Source organism: Melanostigma gelatinosum (genome assembly GCF_949748355.1).
Source record: "Melanostigma gelatinosum genome assembly, chromosome: 18".
NCBI lineage: Eukaryota > Metazoa > Chordata > Actinopteri > Perciformes > Zoarcidae > Melanostigma > Melanostigma gelatinosum.
In genome coordinates, this window is record NC_136651.1 from 2,183,519 (window position 1) to 2,201,627 (window position 18,109).

Genomic DNA, 18,109 nt, shown 5'->3' on the forward strand with positions numbered 1-18,109 from the left:
AATCATTACAATTCAATAATATTAATCATATTATTCTGAAATGGGCCATTTGAAGGACAGGTGCCCAAACATATAATCTATTTATAGCATTTAGAGTAATTCTACACTGTAGTATTGCTACTTTTGAAGTAACGGATCTGAGTACTTCTTCACCACCGCTTAGTTCATTTGAAGACGAAGATTTTAAAAACCTATAAGTTATAAAATACAAAGCGTTGTGATTCAGTAGAATACATTAATACAATTATCTCTTCAGCCAGCTACAACATTAAAATACATCTCACGTGTTACTGCATCAATAATAACAATAATCTATGAGTGTAATACATCATAATGCAACAACACATTTTGGCAGCATTTTACACTTTTTAAGTTTGATTCTAAATGCAGGACTTGTAACAGAACATTTTTAATTGTAGTATTGCTACTTTTAAGTAAAATATCTTAATAATTCTCCAGTTATTCCTGTTCCTCTTCGTTTTGATCTCTACTTCCTGGTGTGGTTGTGATGCACACTGGTCATGTTGGTCGTTGTGCTGCAATACTTGAGAGGAAAAAGCAGAAATAGAGAAAGAAGTGGCGGTAGTGTTCACCATGGCTTCATCATTTCATCTTAGTTTAGCTTATTAGCAGCATGCTAATGTGTACTAATCAGCACAAAGGCTGCAGCTTTATGAGGTTGATCAGACTAAGTCATTCGTTTTAACAGACTAAAGACTTTTATGTTCATGTCTGCTCATATTTTATTTATCTCTTTTTAACTTTAATATGTAAAGCACTGTGAGCTGCGTCTGTGTTTGAAATGTGCTTTGGGTTTCAAAAGGTCATTAAACGTCTGCCTTTTCCTTTTCACTCACATTTACTACATATTCCACTGTTTATACTTATTCTATTGTGAGTATACGAATATTCAAACACTGTAATATAATGCACTGTTTCTTCGTGCATTTTTGAAACCCAGTGCTGAACTTGTGCTTCAAAACAGCACATTTGCATTGATGAGCTGCCGCTGGCTGCTGAGATAACAAGCTGCACAACACAGGATGAGGAAGTGAAGCAACGGAGCGACTTCACCTCTTTATTGCCCTGAATCTGCTCAACACAGAGCCCTTTGCCCAGAGATATCAGCTCAACACTGGTCCGGATCCTCTGACAGCTGATGGTACGTGAACACACGGAACATGAACTGAAATGTCGTCTTTTATTGTTTTAAAGTCTTAACAGGGTAGATGAGTGTGTGGTGGCAGAGTTCATGAGAAACAGGAAGTGAAAGTGCTGATCTGAGTTCTTTGGCTCCTGTTGAAGCCAATGAGACTCACATTGAAGGCAGTTAATGAGTAACACAGCAGAGGTGCAACCTTCAGCAGACATTTGTTCAGCTCTTGCTGTGTGACTCATGCAGCCAGAAGAAGCTCAGACCTCTGCGTCCGTTCATTACGCCTGGAGGACTGGATAACTTTGTGGAAACGTTATTTCTTTCTTTTTGTGCGAGTTCTGTTGTTGGTGACAGAGAAACACAGCTGTGATGGTAGGTGGTGTACTTTTAATACGTTTACGTAAATATTGTTTATGCATCTTTTAAAGATGCTTTTCTTCTTGATATTATCTTTGAATCATTCTCCATCGGTCGGTCCACGTTGCGATCAGCAGGTTTGCTTGAGGTTTTCATGTGATCATAACAGGCCTCAGGTAAACACCGACAGCTCTCCGCTGTTACAGGAAGTGAGGTTTGGTCATTTAAAATGACCACAGATGCTGCTGATCTTTGACTTCCTGTGTGCTTTTTGTCGTTGCTAGATTTGTGGAGATTCTGACTAAAAACGATTTCATCCCAAATGTTCCCCCTCAGGCTGACACACGCCCTCAGGCACCGGCCTCCAGCTCGGCGGCTAAACTGGACACGGTTCAGAGTCAGGTGAACGAGGTCAAAGTCATCCTGAAAGACAACATCAGCAAAGTGCTGGAGAGGGGCGACAGACTCGACGATCTGATCGGGAAGACCGATGACCTGCAGGCGTCTGTAAGTATCTCATCATGACGAGCTTTACGTCTTTATTCACGATTCATTGAAACAACAAGGCTGCTGGAGGAAAGTACCGACCTTTCACATACTTCTACTCCACTACATTTTAGAAGGAAATATTGTACTTTTTACTTGCTCTGTCAGTTACTTTTCAGATTCGGATATAACGTAAAAAAAGATAAACGTTTATAGAATACACTGGTTTGGTTTCAAACCTTTTCTTTTTGCCTTGTGACAACTAAGCTGGTTTTGTTTTGTCCTGTGAAGAGTTAATCAGACTCTAAACTTCACAAATGGTTTCATTTAAATCAAAGGTTTTAACCTTTGATTGAAGATCCACTTCTGATTGTTAAAATGTTTTTGAGGAACACCACAGAGGCTAAACGTGTTGTTACCTGATGATGTGATGGGCGGGGCAAAACTGCTCATAGAAATGATGCATTTTAAATTTTTATATTCATCTCATTAATTATTGAGCACATTTAGGTACGACCAGTTTTATAAAAAACCCTGAAAATATATTAGATGTTGCTCAGAGGCCCAACAGTGGTTGAGAATAACTGATTTAAATAAATGTTTGAGTTTTAAAACAACAAAATAAACGAATTCATGTATCGGAACTTCTTCTCTCCCATTAACCATCTCACGACCGCTCAGAGTTATCTGGTGGCCCTTTGGAGGGCCCGACCCCGATGTTGGGAACCTCTGGACTCAACGATCTGACTATATGTAAAGTAGTTAAAGTAGCTCCACCTGCAGCAGCTACATGCTGCTCCAATGTTGATGCAGCAGAACCAGAATTATCATCTATTTATATTCCACTCTTCTTCCTCCTCAAAATACGACACCTACATTACCCACAATGCAACTCGACTGCAAACAGCTCTGTGGTTAAGGTGTTAAATGCTAGTAGAGGCTAATGTAGCCTTCAGCAGAGGTCTCACCTCTTTCTAACGTCACACCTCCAGATTATTTTCCATTTTCAAAGAGAAGTTCATCAGACTTCCCTCTCCTCCGTCTGGAGACACTAAAAGCTTTAAAAACCTTTCCTCACATTCTGCATTAGAACTCCTCCAGACCCACCAACAGACTTTGACGTGTCATATTAGTGGAGCTCTTCCTTCATCGCTGCTCTTTTATTCCGTTTCTTTTTCAGGCCGACTCGTTCCAAAGAACTTCCACGCGGGTCGCCAGGAAATACTGGTGGAAAAACGTCAAAATGATGATTATAATCGGTGTGGTTGTGCTGATCATCCTCATCCTCATCATCCTCTTCGCCACTAAAGTCATATGAATAAATAACCCCTCTGTGTGCTCGCTCAGCAGCTCAGGACTGAAAGCCATGAAGAGGTGGATGACGCTTCTTTTAATGAGCAGTGAAGACGCACTCACGCGAGTCTCTGGTCATTTCAGCTCAAACAAACAAGAGCAAAATATTTATTTAAATTCAAAGGATGCACAACTGCAAGCGTATTGATTAGGCTGCGATAAAGCAACAGATGAGAAGATAAATTGTTAGAAACTTGACTGAAATACTTCCTTGAACACTCCACTAACATGTGACGTAATATTAATATTTCACAGAAAGGATCACAAATCCAAATGTTTATTTTTATGGTATCACATTTCTTAATGTCCAATTACCTGTGTGTATATAAGCTGCATGTTTGACTGATGAACTCTGTAATTACGTGTATTTTATGACTGATGACTAAAGAGGATCAATTGTAACACTGCTTTGGTCTGCATTCTTTGCACTAAATATATATATTTATATACATATATATAATGTGTGATCTGTTCCAACCGATCCAACACCTCAGTTGTGTAACAAACAAATTCACAAATAGCATCTGAGAACATTAAATACAAAAAAACAAGAAGGGAAGAGGAGCGCAAGCTGCTAACTCTTTGCAGCAATCTAAATAAATGCAAAACACCAAAAACGTTGTTTTTTTGTTAAGATACAACACAAATACTCCGGTAAACGTAGAGGAAGTGTACTGCAGGTCAAAGTGCTCTTCGTTATTCTCTTACACTCAGCTCAGAGATCTTTGCTGGATACCACCACCATCATCATCATCATCATCATCACCTCTCTCTCTCTCTGGCCTTCGCTCCACCAGCTCACTGCTCTGAAACCTACGAAGAACAAACGAACACAGATCAGCTTCAGCTCAGAAACAAACAGGAATCCCCCGTGTTTAAAATGTCCAATGTCAAAACAAACAAACCGAGAACATTTAATTTAACATGTTACACTTAAAAAGTTAGTCCATAAGCTAGAAATCCTGAAGTGCAATAAATTGAAGAAGTCAAACTACTGAATGGAAGAAACCTTCGATTGGTGAAATAAAAATACACGTTACAGAAAACATTACATGCAAATTTTCTGGAAACTTCTTGTTTTACAAAAGGTTATAAGAGGAAAATTTGTTACAGGAAAATTAAGAAAAAAGAGGAGTCTCTTCCATCGCTGTGAGTAACACAAAACAGAGCAGTACATGTAGACAAAGTAAAGCACTTCATCCCCCAAACACCGGCTCCAACCAGGTTTTAGCTCATGGACTACTGGCTACGAGAGCTCAAGAAACAAGCATGTCGATGAGATTAGGAATGCATATATTAACAATAGGAACTGGATGCTGTGCGTATCCTTTGAAAAGCAAATAGTTAAATTAACATATTTAGAACCATTACTTGTGGGGGAAATAAGGGCCTGTAAAAAATGACAATTACATGTGTATATCTGTTTCAGTCTTACATTACAAACAGCTGCAAAGAAATAAAAGAATGGAAAGAAAGATGACAAAGCTGGACGTGTCCCATGTTGTTTAGTTTAGAAGTGCGGATACAGGATGTTGTAAGACCATACCAAATGGCAGCATTCGAGAGCGTATGCTTCTCGTACCCGGTCCGCATTGAGCGGGCCCTGAGAGTATCTGGGAGTCAGCTCATGGCCTGCAAGGAAGCTCCGCTGGCAGGTACAAACAAGGTATGTCAGAGTTAGGAGACAACATACTTCCTTTTCTGTTTCCTTGCACATCCTTAACTTTGGCATCCATTTACTGTAGTAGCAGTACTTTACCTGTTAACGTTACAGATTAAAAAAAAAGAAAAAGAGAAGGTGCAAAAGAGGCAGCAGAAGGCCGGCTGTTAAAATAATCGGCACACGTGTGTAGCCTCTATGTTACCACTACTGTAAAGCACTAGACGGTGCTGAGAAAAAGAAATTTACAAGAGGAAATTATACAAAATGTTACCAAACAGCAAAGTAAATATAACTACTTTAAATTCAAAGTAACGGGTGTATTTCTGTCTTTACATACCTACTTGAAGACGAGTGTTTGTCCTCCGTTAATACGGCTTGTAACTGTTGGTGTGACCACCGCGCCGCGGCGACTTGCCGTATCCGCCGGATTGATCTAAACGTGTGGGACAGCATCTGATTACAGGTGTATTAATCATTTCACAAGTAACAGCAGACGCGTGGAACAGCTGAGTGGGCGGTACTCACTGTTGTAGTCACCGTATCCGTAATAGTTGTTGTAACCGGGGTAATCGTAGCCGCCGTAGCCGCCGTAGCCGCCGTAGCCACCGTAGCCGCCGTAGCCTTGATTACAGTAACCGTAATTCCCGTAATTCCCATAATTCCCATAGTCTTGATTCCAGTAGTTGCCGTAACCCAGGTTCCAATTCTGATTGGGACCTGCAGTTAAACAAGTTTGTATTATTCGTAGTAATACTCGGAATCTTCACCCTCTCGTTGACATGTTTAAGAAGTACTTTACAGTATTGTTACAGAACACAATTTGATTCTTTTTAGTTTCTGATTCTTTTGTGTCACATTTTTACTAAACACTGTGTTCCATGACTGTAAGGGAAATCCTCTCAAACATCTGTATATATATCAAAAACATAAAACTAAAGGTTGGAGTCTGACGCTGATGAACAAGAGAACGTTAATGATCTGTCCGAACATAAAAGAATAGTTGAACCAATAAGCTAAAGATGTTTCTCATTTGATCTTAACTGAGCCACAAATACTTCATTTTACCCAAAGCAGGGATTAAAAGGGTGCTTTATTAATTATTGTTAAGTTTTCCTCCACTCACCACCGTCTCTTCCTCGAGACCTGGACGAGTATCCGCCTCTTCCTCCCCAGTACTGCTGCTGCTGGTACTGTTCCTTGGACATTGCCACTTTTATTTCACACTAAGGGAACAAGTAACTTTTAGCTCCACAGCGATCATGTCATCAACTATAAAACGCCTCAATCAGACTATTTATCAGGAGGTTGAGTTTTCCTTGACAGAAGGAGTTTGTACCTTGCTTAGTCCAATATTGTGGTACTTTTTCTCCATGATGCCCTTCACTGGCTCCTCCTCTTTGTATGTGATGAAGCAGAAGCCTCTTCTTTTGTTGGTTTTGTTCTCCATGGGAAGTTCAATGGACTCCAGCTGTTCACATCATCAACGAATGTAGAAAATAACATGAGTTAATGGATACAAATATGATTCCAATGAGCCACAGCTTCAACTAAAAGATAAATCTGTGAACGTTAACAATAAATATACCTCTCCGAAGGCACCAAAGTACTCTCTGACTTTCTCCTCAGGAGTGTCTGGAGAGAGACCCCCAACAAAGATCTTCTTCACGGGCTCCTTGCTCTTCATGGCCTTGGCTTTTTTGGGGTCGATGACCTTTCCATTGAGTTTATGTTCCTTATGTGTAACAACCTGCAGAACAAGATACACGGAGCTGATTGTTTGGAGTAAAGACATCTGACCTCAACGCAAATAATATTTCTTTTTAAGCTAATAATCTGACGAGTAGCTGTTTTGTTTCACTTTATTATAGAACTTAAACTATGTTCATTATCAATCAATCCGCTGCTTAATTTGGTCAATTAATTTATTCAAAGATATTCAGTTTATAATGATTTACAACAGAGAAAAGCAGCAAATGATTAAAGAGGATAGCCCCAGTTTGTGCCTCTGCTTTATTAAAATGACACCAAGTCGTGAAGCTAAACATCAGATTGCCTAAACCTGCTCATATTCTTATAATACAGCACTAATACAAGATGTATTCCCTATTTCACAGCTTCATTTTACATTATATGTGCATGTAGCATGACATACAGATTATATATAAACAGTGTTTCTGGGAGCAGGACTATACCTTGTCAACACTGTCAGGTTCTTTGAAGAGCACAAAGCCGAAGCCCCGTGAGCGGCCGGTCATGGGGTCCAGTTTCAGGGTGCAGTCTACAACCTCTCCATACTTAGAGAAGTAATCTTTCAGGTCCTTCTTAGTCGTGTCCCAGCTGAGCCCTCCAACAAACATCTTCCTATTGACAAGACAGCACATTTAAAGAAATCATAACTCACACTGCAGAATGAGAAAACGGCACCTGGTTACTTGTGTGTAACTAGTAGTGGAGGAAGTATTCAGACGCTTTACTTACGTCAAATACTAATACCACACTGTAAAAATACTTAGAAAATACTAGGATAAGGGACTAGTGTAAGATGAGGGACTAGTTTAAACTGTTAGATGAGGGACTATTTTAAACTGTGAGATAAGGGACTAGTTTAAACTGTTAGATGAGTGTAACGTCACCGTACCCCTCACCATTTAAACTGTAAAATGAGTTTTAAACCCTAAGATGAGTGTAACATAACCGTACCCATCATCCTCCTCGTTTTTACTGGCGTCTATTTTCGACCCCTCGGCCTCGCCCCCCATCATCAGGCCACAGTCTCCGGGCGCAGACATCATCGGGTCATCGCTGGTTGCCTCTCCGTCCTCTTCCATTCGCATCATGGTCGAATCCTCGCTGAATTCATAATCGTCCGACATTGTTGTTTGTTTTTGTCAATAAACCCAAAGCTAGCTTACGTCGTCTGCAGAAGCTAAGCTAATTGGCTTGCTAATGCTAAGCTAATATTTTGGTGTCATATATCGGCAGTTATAACTCAGAGCAATTTAACTAGTTTGCCTAAGTTAATTAAATTTTAATATTTGTCTAAATTTAGACAAAATTATGTTTCATAAAGGTAAAATTGAGTTTCAGTTGCTACAGTTTGATGGGTGATTTGTGATCGTCGCTTCTTCTTCTTCTTCTTCCAGTTTATTGGCGGACGACAAAACCAACGTTTACGGTGCATGCCGCCACCTACTGTACCGGAGTGTGTAACATCATGACTTTATGACAGTTGTAATTTAAACACAATAATAATTTTATTTATAAATATAAAAACTAAAAACTAAAAAAAATTATATTCTGGATATTAAACCAGTTCCTTGAGCGTCGCTTTGTTTTCATCGCAGCCCATTTCCGTTTGCTTCTTCTTCGTGTAATTTACGACAGAATCACGCTGAGTAGCTCCACCCCGCCGAGTAGCGGCCTGAACTGACATGACAGCTTTTGAACATGTGTGTTCACTCCTCTCTTTTAGTCAAGTCAGTACTGTGTGTGTTAGCTGCGACTGTAATGGCAAAGCATAGCTAGCTAGCAGCTAACCAGGTGGTAACGTTACATCTCTTCGCGCTCGGATAATAACATAATAATTTCGGGAACCAGCGAGGAGCGCTTACTTACTTTTAACACTGGTGGTGCTGCTAATTATAAGCTAAGCTAACGTCAGCTAACCAGCTCCAGACTCTCCTAAAAATAAAAAATGGCCACTGTTTCAATTCCTGCTAGCACCAGTGCACTCTTGCTGGATATCGAAGGAACAACAACACCAATCACGTTTGTAAAGGTGAGTTGTATTAGACGGAGCTGTTGTTTTTCCAGCATACTAATGTAACAGGATTGTAAGCTAATTATGTAGCTTAGCTTTTTCTACAGCGGATATGCTAACAGATGACTGTCACCAGCTTTAGCTCGACGGTGTTTGACTCATTGATTTTAACCATATTTGTCTTCATATTCTTGTATATTTTCTCGCTCCTTTATTATCCCCTTTGTAGTCCCATTACACAACAAACTAGTTTAAAATATAACTATAATTGTCATAATATTGAGTCACTGCACGATAAAAACAGACTATATATGCCGCGTTCAGGTCATATGGGAGTTGTCGTAATTACAAGTTTCCAACTTCTAAATTACTTTATTACTATTTTAATCGGTTAATATAAAACATGCTAGGGGTCAACATGAGTTAATAGAAAACATTAAATTGGGAGGACAGGCTAATTCATAGCTGTTTTATTGTTGTCTTTATATAAGATACAAGATAATTCTAGAACAGCTGGATAATAGTTTGAGTATGGGAATCACATAATTAATTAAACACAGATTTAAAGGATATAATGTCATATTGTTACTGGACAGTATTTATTTCAACTATTTTCACACAACCAACCAGCTGTAAGTAGATCCATCCAGATGTTCATTAATCCCATTTGACATGAACGCGGCATAACATTTATGGATCACAAAATACACAGTCACAATATTATTCCCCAAACGCACAAAACAGTAAATTAAATATATAAATAAAAAAGAAAAGACAATTCATCTTGATTTTTTTCTTCATGGATACAAACCAGTATATGTTGCATCTGAATAATTTATTTCTCTCTGTAAGGAGCCACCTAATGACTCCACTTTGTGTTTTTCAGGATATCTTATTTCCGTACATCAGGGAGCATCTGGAGGAGTACTTCTCTAATCACTGGGAGGAAGACGAGTGCAAACAAGACGTTCATCTGCTGAAGAAACAGGTGAAGAGATGACGAGCTCAAGATTAAATCAAGAGCTGATTTCTTCCTGCTAACAGCTTCTAACAGTCAACAGCTGAGAGAGTGAAGGAGGAGAAGACTGTTATTGTAACAGAGCTGCAGCTATGGATTACTTTTATTATCCAGCAGTTTATTGTTTTCTTGATAAATCTTGATAAATGTTTAAAGATAAGAACAGCAAATATTCACGGAATATCTGCATTTTTGCTTGAATAAAAATCGACAAATTAGTAAATCATTAGCAAAATAGTTGCAGATTATTTCTGTGGATTGACTAATTGTTTCAGCTCTATAGTGTATAAATATTCTAACATATATACATTTGACATTTTTCCAAATGTCACATTATGGTTTGTTTATTTCAAATACTTCCTGTAACATTTTATTTCTGGGGATTTGCAGAGATGTTTTTCAATAATACTATTTCAAAGCATTTGCAACCACAAAAACATTTGTATTTGTTGAACTACTTTTGTTTACCTTTTAAAACTGTGTACTAGGTGTATAAAGGATGCTAATTTATATTGTGTGTGTGTGACACGACACTGATGTTAAAACTCTTAAATTAGAGCTGAAAATCTTAAGTTTAACTTCTATTTTTAATTTAATGCACTGGAGTACAGAACCAAAATTACAACAAAGTGTCAGGATGCAAGATTGAAAAAAAAAACCCTTTCGTTTAATTCCTAAAATTCCTTCATTTTGCTGAAATTATTTGGACATGAAGCGGAGAATTATTCACCTCCTAGATGAATAAAAAAAAAAGCCAGATTTTAAAATATAAAAGTGATAAACTGGCTGCTGAAAACCTGATTCCTGAGGATTTGATTTGACCGTGGTTGCAGATCGAAGAGGACATGAGACAGAACCGGTCGTGCCCGGTTCACGCCGTGGACCAGACGGTCCACACGGACGAGGAGAAGGCCATCAGGGAGGTGATGGACAACGTAATGTGGCAGATGGCAGCAGACAGGAAGTCCACGGCACTCAAACAGCTCCAGGGTCACATGTGGAGGGCGGCGTATTCTTCTGGGAGAATCAAAGGCGAGTAAGTACACTGATCCGTTTTCCTCACTTCAAAATTCTGCTCTGCTCAAACTGGAGTGATGACTCGACGAGGTTTCCAGGAAGAGAACATGAATAGTGAATGTAACGGTCAATCAACCGGGACAACATCTGTCTTATTTAAAATTAAAGCTGGAAAACATAATGACTGAAGTGGTTTGAAGTCCTGAAGAGTGTTTATTTTAATGCAGAATTGGTCTTCAAGTCGCTGTATAAGAGTTTTCATTAATAGTGGCGGGGTCCACCATTCTCAGGCGGGATTCAACCTTCAGTCGTAATACTACAGTCCAGTTAAATTGATACATATTATGGTAATTTGCTAGCCAATTAGAGCTGATGCAGTTAATTTATTAGGTGATAAGCAATTGTTTTGATATCAATAAAGGTTTTTATTGATTTTTACAATTTTTATTATTATTGAGAAAAATGATAAATTATTTATTCCAGCATGTGAGGATTTGCTTTCTTTTCTTTGTCTTATGTGACAGTAAACTGGTGATCTTGTGGTTCTGGACTTTAACAGAACATGTAACTTGAAGATAAAGAAAATCAGATGAACCAATAATATTAATTTTAAAAGTAAGTTACAGCCGTGTAGCCAATTAGCATAAATACAAAAATGGTACAACGTAATAATAACGTTGCGATCAGGGCCCCATTTAAACAATATGTTTTATATGTTTGTCTTTAAACAAGACAAAACTTAGACTGATTTATTAATATTTTTAATCAAATAGGAAAAAGGGCTGAAATATATAATTTCTTTATAATCCATCCTGAAAATAACTAACGAGGCTCAAACTAATAATTCGGTTTAGATTTCTGAGATGCTTTTAGGACATAAAACTGGGCTCAATGAGCATTCTAAAAGTAATGAAATGACGTTCATCTTCGGATTCATGTGTTCATAAACAGGGTCTACCAGGATGTGACTCCGTCCATCAGACGGTGGAGAGCTCACGGACTAAAAGTCTTCATTTACTCGTCTGGAAGCGTGGAGGCCCAGAAACTTCTGTTTGGATACTCCGTCGAAGGAGATGTTTTAGATGTAAGTACAGTATTTAATACTCGTCAGGAGATCAAGATATTTCCAGACAAACAGACTGATATTAGATTCATGAGACAATTATTTTACATAATTATCTTTTTATCACGTTTTCTGGCTTATCAGGAGCGTTTGTCTTTTTTATGGTTTTATTCGTTTTTTAAAATCATGCTGTAAATATTATATGTATGTTGCGAATGAGATTTAAATGCTTCAGTTATTAGATGGTCACTTTGACACCAGCATAGGCGCTAAAGTGGAAGCTAAAAGCTACGAGAGGATCGCTGAGCGGATCGGCTGTCAACCCGAGGAACTCACGTTCCTGACCGACGTCGCTCGAGGTGAGAATGTTTGCAGCGATGTGTTTGACAGTCTTCTGCATTGGAAAGTGGGATCCATGTACTCACTCGTGTATATTTGCCGTTGCAGAGGCTAAAGCCGCTGAAGACGCCGGCGTGAACGTGGTGGTGGTGGTCCGGCCTGGAAACATGGAGCTGACGGATGACGAGCGGGCCCACTACAACCTCGTCACGTCCTTTAGCCAGCTGCAGGTGACGGGACGCGTTTAACACCGAGCGTGGAGGAAGACGAGGACGACTCCTCTGACTTCATCTCACAAACGACCTGTTCCTTCTCCTCTATTTGCTCCTCCCCCCCTCCTCCCTTATTGCCACTCTTCATGTTTTTGCTTGTGACAGTTGAAGAAGTGTAGGAGATGCTGCTGGGGCTAACGGTTAGCCACCAGACGGGCCCGTCGGGGCGTCGTCAGCCTCACTGGACCATTCGACTGACTGGGAGAGAACAGAAACATAAAGCTGTAGCTGAAACAAACAAAGCCTGAAGTGAACTGCACACCTGTGAAGTTACTTTACCTTTTTACCTTTTAGATGAACCGTCTTTGGTTGCTCTCCGACGTTAGAACGTTCCACTTGTATGTGTTGTAAACCATCCATGTGCTGTTTTCTCCCTCCACACTCGACTGTTTATCTGTTGTAACGTTTTAGAAAGTAGCACTAGATGCACTCGGCTGTGGTGCTGCTGACAGGAAGTTCTCATTTCATACTTTGTCTTAACTAGCTCCCCCTCAGCAGGTTCATGGTGTCGATTTCAATGTGCCATCCTCGTAATGTTGGTGTTGGAAAGTTAAACGAACAAATTGCCAAATTGATGATTTGTGTGTGTGTGAAACATAATTGGTGTTATTCAGGACATGATGATATAAAAGCTTCCAATAAATGCCTCGTCTCACACAGAAGCCTGTTTTCTCCCTCAGTCTAAATGTTCATGTTCGACTAAAACCTTTAAAGGGTCCAAATCCTAAAATACTTCTCTCAATCATCCCGAGTGGTACTGAGCCAGACTATTTGCATTCGTACCACAAGTTAGATGAGAAGTTTGTCTGTACGATAAATATTTCCTGTTAATTAATCAGTGAGCTTTAGAGGTGTTGGTTGGTGGATTTTGTTACATTTGGGCGAAGCTAGGCTAGTTTCCCCCGTTTCCAGTCTTTATGCTAAGCTAAGCAACTGCAGGCTTCATCTCTTCATCTCCCTCTGAATAATCCACCCTATAATAATCACACTAGACCACCTACTTCAGTGGATACGAAAACTTTAAAGACACTAAATTTATTGACAGCTTAAATACATTTTGCGGAATATTTGATGCTGATCGTACTCGTGCAAATCTGCATTTTAAATCGTAACATCTGATAGATTCATACAAACCCGTCAAAAACTCAAGTTTGAAAAGATACAACAATAATTTGGACGTTTGTAATGTTTAAAAATAATGAATGAAACACCCTTTGCATAGAGAGAAAAAGCAACAACCCCAGCAGATGTTTCTATTAATGATGCTTGTAGATAAAAAAATAGATATAACAGGTAAACATGCAACATGAAGTGGTGATCAGGTGTAAAAAAACAGCTCCTCTAGATGTAATAAGGAATTCAACATGAGGCGGTGTGACGTCTACAGTCGGTCCGGTTGGTACCGGGACGGGTCGGAGAGGCTCTCCGACGGGCCCGCCGAGTCGTCTGTGCACACGATGTAAAAACGGCTGTGACGAAACTCGATGGCGAAAGTGGCGAAGAAGGCGAGGAAGAACATGACCAGCGCCCACTGGCTCTGAGCCGCCTGCATGTGGAGGCGCTGAGCCATCAGGGAGAAGTCTGCGGCGGGTGAGTTAAGGGTGACAGCATGATAACGGGAACAGAACATGGCAACCTGTGAACTCCGAGTCTCTCTCTATATTACAGCTGAAGAAGTTGATTGATTAATTGGTAAGTTTTCAAGCAAAAATGTCAAATATTTGACGATTCCATTCTAGGATTTGCTGCTTTGAATATCTTTACATTTGGGTTTTGGATTGTCGGTCGGACAAAAAAATGTATTTTACAGAAGTCATCGTGGATCTATATTACTATTTCATGATATCGACAAACAAAACAACTCAAATACTTGGAAGAAAACTCACCAGGGCCTCTTTAAACCCACGACAGCCAGTTTAAATAGTATCTCCTTCACTCTCCTCAAAGACTCAAACGATACAGAGAATCATGCAGACGGTGATGGATCCAGACAACAGGAAGCGAAGGAGGCCGGCCTTCCTCCCTTCGTTCCTCAGATTCACTCTCAGGGTGATGTAGGACTGCAGCCAGCAGAACAGCGTTCCCAATCCAAACGTCATGAAGGTGCCACAGTTGTGGATCATCTCCTCGCTGAAAAGCTGAAACCAAAACCAATGAATTAACTCTGACAAATAGTACATGTGTGTGTGTGTGTGTGGTGCACGTTACCTGGAAGTTTCCTAGAAGTGTCATTCCGAAGCAGCCGATGGAGAAAGCCACCAGACTGCAGACGTTCAGCCACTGTTTGTCCATTCTGCGTCTCAGCTGAAGGAATCTGAGGCCGGCGATGATGAACGCTGTGATAGAGACGGGAAATAAACAACGATGAACATTTGGTGGAAGTGAACTTACACAAACCGCCGATATAACCGCTCTCACCCACAAACGCAGACAAGTTCATGACCTCGCTGAAGATGCAGCTCGCTGGTGGAGCGTTTCCTGCAACACTGAAGGCGGAGACATTTTAATTTGCTGCTCCAAAAGAAAGTAAAACTGTGCTTTCATTGTGAAAAGAAAATGATGAGTGTACCTGATGTAGGGAGGGTAAAGGGATCCATTTCTTCTAAATAAATAAAAAATGAGATTAATCCAAAGACGAAGAGATAAAACATCATTTGATGTTGTTTATTTATTACCTGTATTTTGAACCCAGCGGTGCGATCTTCTCATCATTGACAGCAACAAAGTATCTGTTAAAATGCATCAGAACACAGGAGGGAATGTAATATGTATATAATATTAAAGATGAATGGAGATATAACATACAATAGTCTCTTTGTAGTCATTTAGTGTCTATGTTTGGCGTCTTTCTGTAGTTTTTTGCATCTTTTTGTAGTCCTTGCTTCTCTTTGTAGTCGTTATGAAGCTTTGAAGACGTTTTATGTCTCTTTGTCGTAGTTTTCGTGTTACTTTGTTGTTTCGTCTCTTTGTAGTCGTTTTGTGTGTCATTGTAGTTGTTTGTGTCTTTGTTGTTTCGTCTCTTTGTCGTAGTTTTCGTGTTACTTTGTTGTTTCGTCTCTTTGTAGTCGTTTTGTCTCTTTGCAGTTGTGATTTGTGTCTCATTGAAGTCTTTGTGTGGGCCTGTAGTTGTTTGTGTCTCTTTGTAGTTGTTTTGCACTTTTTTGTAGTAATTTTGTGTGTCCTTGTTGTCTTTTTGTGTCCCTTGGTAGTAGTTGTATGTCACTTTATAGTCATTTGTTTGCCTATTTCTGTAGTTACTTGTGTATCGTTGAAGTATTTCTCTGTCTTTTAGTTGTTGCTTGTGTCTTTTTGTGATTTTTTTTGTAGGAGTAAATGTTACTCTTTTGGGTCTCTGTGTCGTATTTTTGGGTCTCTTTGTAGCCACTAAGCGTCTCTTTGTAGTTGTTTATTTCAGTGACATTTTGAGGTTAACCAGGACTCTCTGGGGCTACTGTCATAAAATGTTAATGTCGTTATTTATTTCACAATGAAGAGGCGAAGCGGTTTGACTCCCGTCCAAAGCTTCCTGCCAAACACGTCCACACTGACTGACACTCCTCTGCACTGAGAATAATCCTGCAGAACAACGTACTAAATATCACAGGAAACTGTCAACGAAAGCTTGAGATGTGGCTACACTTTTATTAAATTATGATCATTTCTGAAAGGCTGCTGTCAAACTGATATTTAAAGTTAGTCCTATAATAATAATTAACATAACTTACACCACCCACAGACCAGCAGCAGTGAATACAGAGTAGACAAGAGGTAGAAGAGCCCACAGACTGCAGCTCCGCATCGTGTCTCCTTTAAACACCACAGAAGAAGAGCTTTAAAATATCTATTGTTATTTAAATATGTATTTAACATAGTGTCTCCTTTAAACACCACAGAAGAAGAGCTTAAAAATATCTATAGTTTTTAAAATATGTATTCAACATCTTGTCTGCTTTAAACACCACAGTAGAATAACTTGAAAACCTCTGTAGAGTTTTTAATGTGTTTAACATTTGGTCTCCTTTAAAGGAGACAAGACGTTAAATACATATGAAAACCTATAGAAGTGTTTACGCTCTTCTTCTGTGGTGTTTAAACACCACAGAAGAAGAGGTTGTGTAACTATGTTTTTACTACGTATTTAACAAACAGCATCAAAGTGAAACTTAAAACAGGGAGGTGAGCAGTTTAACACAGGAAACTAGTTATTCTTGTTGGTTCGTAAACCTATAATAACTGTCGTAAAGTGTCGATAAAACGGCTTTACCTGTCCGCCCTGAGGATAATCTCTCACCGATGGTACCGCTCCGGGTTTTCGTTACCTGTGTTGTAAATACTGTACATAAATATATACATAATCTGTAATACCAGTCGGTAATAAATGTCAGTAACAGCTGCTAAAGGTGTAACGATGTCGTCGTTTCATTCAGCAGATAAAAGACTACTTTAATTCTGGTAACACAGGTTTTCCGGGTTGGACATCTGCCCTTCAAAATAAAAGCGCTGGATTGTAAATAAATAAAGTACACTAATGTGATGATGCAGGGGTGGATTTTTTATTTATTATTTAAGTAAAAGTAGGAGCACTACAGTGTGAAATTACAAGTAAAAGTCTTGCATTCAAAATATCACTTACAAAAGTATATAAGCATCAAAATACACGAAGTACCAAAAGTACTCATTGTACAGAATTTCAGAATCATATATCACTGGATTGTTAATGCATTAATGTGTACATCACTGGTGTTTTGTGTCATGCACATAAATATTTTAATGTAAAAGAAAGCAAATTAAATCAAAACGCTGCAACATCATGTTGTAAATAAATACTATTTATTGAAAATATTGCATGTAGTCAATCTTAAACAAAGACTTGTTTTCCTTTTATTAACATAAACTACAGCACTCATCATAGTTGGAATGAAAATCAAGTACAAGTCTACTTCCTGTTTCCTTCTGAGGTCTGTTTAATTAGATAATTTACCTCCAGAGCCGTCAAAGACTGTTGGCGTTTGTTTAAGCATGCAAACTTTAAAATTCCATAAAAGCAATAAAAGTCTTCTTTTTTTAAAGTCCATTGCACTTTGCTGAGCCTCATGATTACACTGAAAACTGAAATAAGACATAAAAACGTTTTAAACAAATGGGATTGCATTGCTTTGCATTGACAGATCCCACACACTGAAAATATCTTGGTCCATTGTGTTCTACGTAGTGACACCGGTGGTGAAAGTAAGCCGGTGAAAGTAAGCCAGTAAAAGCAGAAAGCGGGGATGAAAGTACGAACAAGTCTTATTAGGTACTTAAGAAAAGCATCAGACGACTGGTTCTAACTCAAAATAATGCCATGTTTTTTAAAAGTCATAATACATTCCGTCTCCGTCTTCTGCGTCATTTGCTGGTTTGTTGCAAAATGCGTGCAGACAATGGTGCATTTATACGTAACAATAAAGCATGATTTTGTACTTTTACAGAGCATGGTCTATGTATTCATGGCTTATAAAGGTAGCTGAGCATTACTATAGTGCACAAATGTTAAGACTATGAAGATGAACACGCTTATATTTCTTAAATGACTGTATCAGCGGTCCGCTGTCAATGCCGAATGAATCAAGATGAGCGTTATTC

At 39.1% G+C, this 18,109-nt stretch overlaps 4 protein-coding genes across 6 annotated transcripts; 2 read left to right on the plus strand and 2 right to left on the minus strand.

Annotated features, from left to right (window-relative positions):
* The first annotated feature begins 1,051 nt into the window (after window positions 1–1,051).
* LOC306792389 (vesicle-associated membrane protein 8) lies at window positions 1,052–3,324 on the plus strand. 2 transcript variants are annotated; one of them, XM_079289469.1, is made up of 3 exons: window positions 1,052–1,162; window positions 1,850–2,020; window positions 3,180–3,324. In XM_079289469.1, exons 1-3 carry the CDS (start codon window positions 1,160–1,162, stop codon window positions 3,315–3,317), a joined length of 312 nt encoding a protein of 103 aa, XP_079145595.1. In that variant the 5' UTR covers window positions 1,052–1,159; the 3' UTR covers window positions 3,318–3,324. The 2 variants fall into 2 exon arrangements, with proteins under 2 accessions (XP_079145595.1, XP_079145594.1); XM_079289468.1 differs by lacking the exon at window positions 1,052–1,162 and adding an exon at window positions 1,278–1,528.
* Window positions 3,325–4,870: 1,546 nt separating this feature from the next.
* hnrnpd (heterogeneous nuclear ribonucleoprotein D) lies at window positions 4,871–8,316 on the minus strand. Its single transcript, XM_079289466.1, has 8 exons — window positions 7,716–8,316; window positions 7,208–7,376; window positions 6,601–6,762; window positions 6,352–6,483; window positions 6,139–6,238; window positions 5,541–5,732; window positions 5,353–5,448; window positions 4,871–5,000 (listed from the first exon to the last, which is right to left on the minus strand). The coding sequence occupies exons 1-7, from the start codon at window positions 7,886–7,888 to the stop codon at window positions 5,381–5,383; spliced, it is 996 nt and encodes a 331-aa protein (XP_079145592.1). The 5' UTR covers window positions 7,889–8,316; the 3' UTR covers window positions 4,871–5,000; window positions 5,353–5,380.
* A 139-nt stretch (window positions 8,317–8,455) lies between these two features.
* On the plus strand, window positions 8,456–13,121 carry enoph1 (enolase-phosphatase 1). Its single transcript, XM_079289467.1, has 7 exons — window positions 8,456–8,793; window positions 9,662–9,763; window positions 10,627–10,829; window positions 11,762–11,894; window positions 12,109–12,232; window positions 12,321–12,442; window positions 12,590–13,121. Exons 1-7 carry the CDS (start codon window positions 8,710–8,712, stop codon window positions 12,620–12,622), a joined length of 801 nt encoding a protein of 266 aa, XP_079145593.1. The 5' UTR covers window positions 8,456–8,709; the 3' UTR covers window positions 12,623–13,121.
* A 370-nt stretch (window positions 13,122–13,491) lies between these two features.
* tmem150c (transmembrane protein 150C) lies at window positions 13,492–16,900 on the minus strand. Of its 2 annotated transcripts, none has more exons than XM_079289212.1 (8): window positions 16,749–16,900; window positions 16,210–16,291; window positions 15,160–15,213; window positions 15,054–15,083; window positions 14,903–14,970; window positions 14,693–14,820; window positions 14,445–14,622; window positions 13,492–14,065 (listed from the first exon to the last, which is right to left on the minus strand). In XM_079289212.1, exons 2-8 carry the CDS (start codon window positions 16,281–16,283, stop codon window positions 13,866–13,868), a joined length of 732 nt encoding a protein of 243 aa, XP_079145338.1. In that variant the 5' UTR covers window positions 16,284–16,291; window positions 16,749–16,900; the 3' UTR covers window positions 13,492–13,865. The 2 variants fall into 2 exon arrangements, with proteins under 2 accessions (XP_079145338.1, XP_079145337.1); XM_079289211.1 differs by having other exon boundaries at window positions 15,054–15,086.
* Window positions 16,901–18,109: the final 1,209 nt, after the last annotated feature.

Excerpts from the sequence above, each read along its gene's own strand:
- LOC306792389 (XM_079289469.1), top strand. Across the intron at positions 2,021-3,179 it reads CCGATGACCTGCAGGCGTCT|GCCGACTCGTTCCAAAGAAC; the intron begins GTAAGTATCTCA and ends TTTCTTTTTCAG.
- hnrnpd (XM_079289466.1), bottom strand. The coding sequence starts at position 7,888 with ATGTCGGACGATTATGAATTCAGCGAGGATTCGACCATGATGCGAATG. Across the intron at positions 6,763-7,207 it reads AACCTGACAGTGTTGACAAG|GTTGTTACACATAAGGAACA; the intron begins GTATAGTCCTGC and ends CTTGTTCTGCAG. Across the intron at positions 5,449-5,540 it reads CGGATACGGTGACTACAACA|ATCAATCCGGCGGATACGGC; the intron begins GTGAGTACCGCC and ends CCACACGTTTAG.
- enoph1 (XM_079289467.1), top strand. The coding sequence starts at position 8,710 with ATGGCCACTGTTTCAATTCCTGCTAGCACCAGTGCACTCTTGCTGGAT. Across the intron at positions 8,794-9,661 it reads CACCAATCACGTTTGTAAAG|GATATCTTATTTCCGTACAT; the intron begins GTGAGTTGTATT and ends TGTGTTTTTCAG. Across the intron at positions 12,233-12,320 it reads CCTGACCGACGTCGCTCGAG|AGGCTAAAGCCGCTGAAGAC; the intron begins GTGAGAATGTTT and ends TTGCCGTTGCAG.
- tmem150c (XM_079289211.1), bottom strand. The coding sequence starts at position 16,283 with ATGCGGAGCTGCAGTCTGTGGGCTCTTCTACCTCTTGTCTACTCTGTA. Across the intron at positions 15,087-15,159 it reads CCGCTGGGTTCAAAATACAG|AAGAAATGGATCCCTTTACC; the intron begins GTAATAAATAAA and ends TTATTTATTTAG. Across the intron at positions 14,623-14,692 it reads CACTTCTAGGAAACTTCCAG|CTTTTCAGCGAGGAGATGAT; the intron begins GTAACGTGCACC and ends TTTTGGTTTCAG.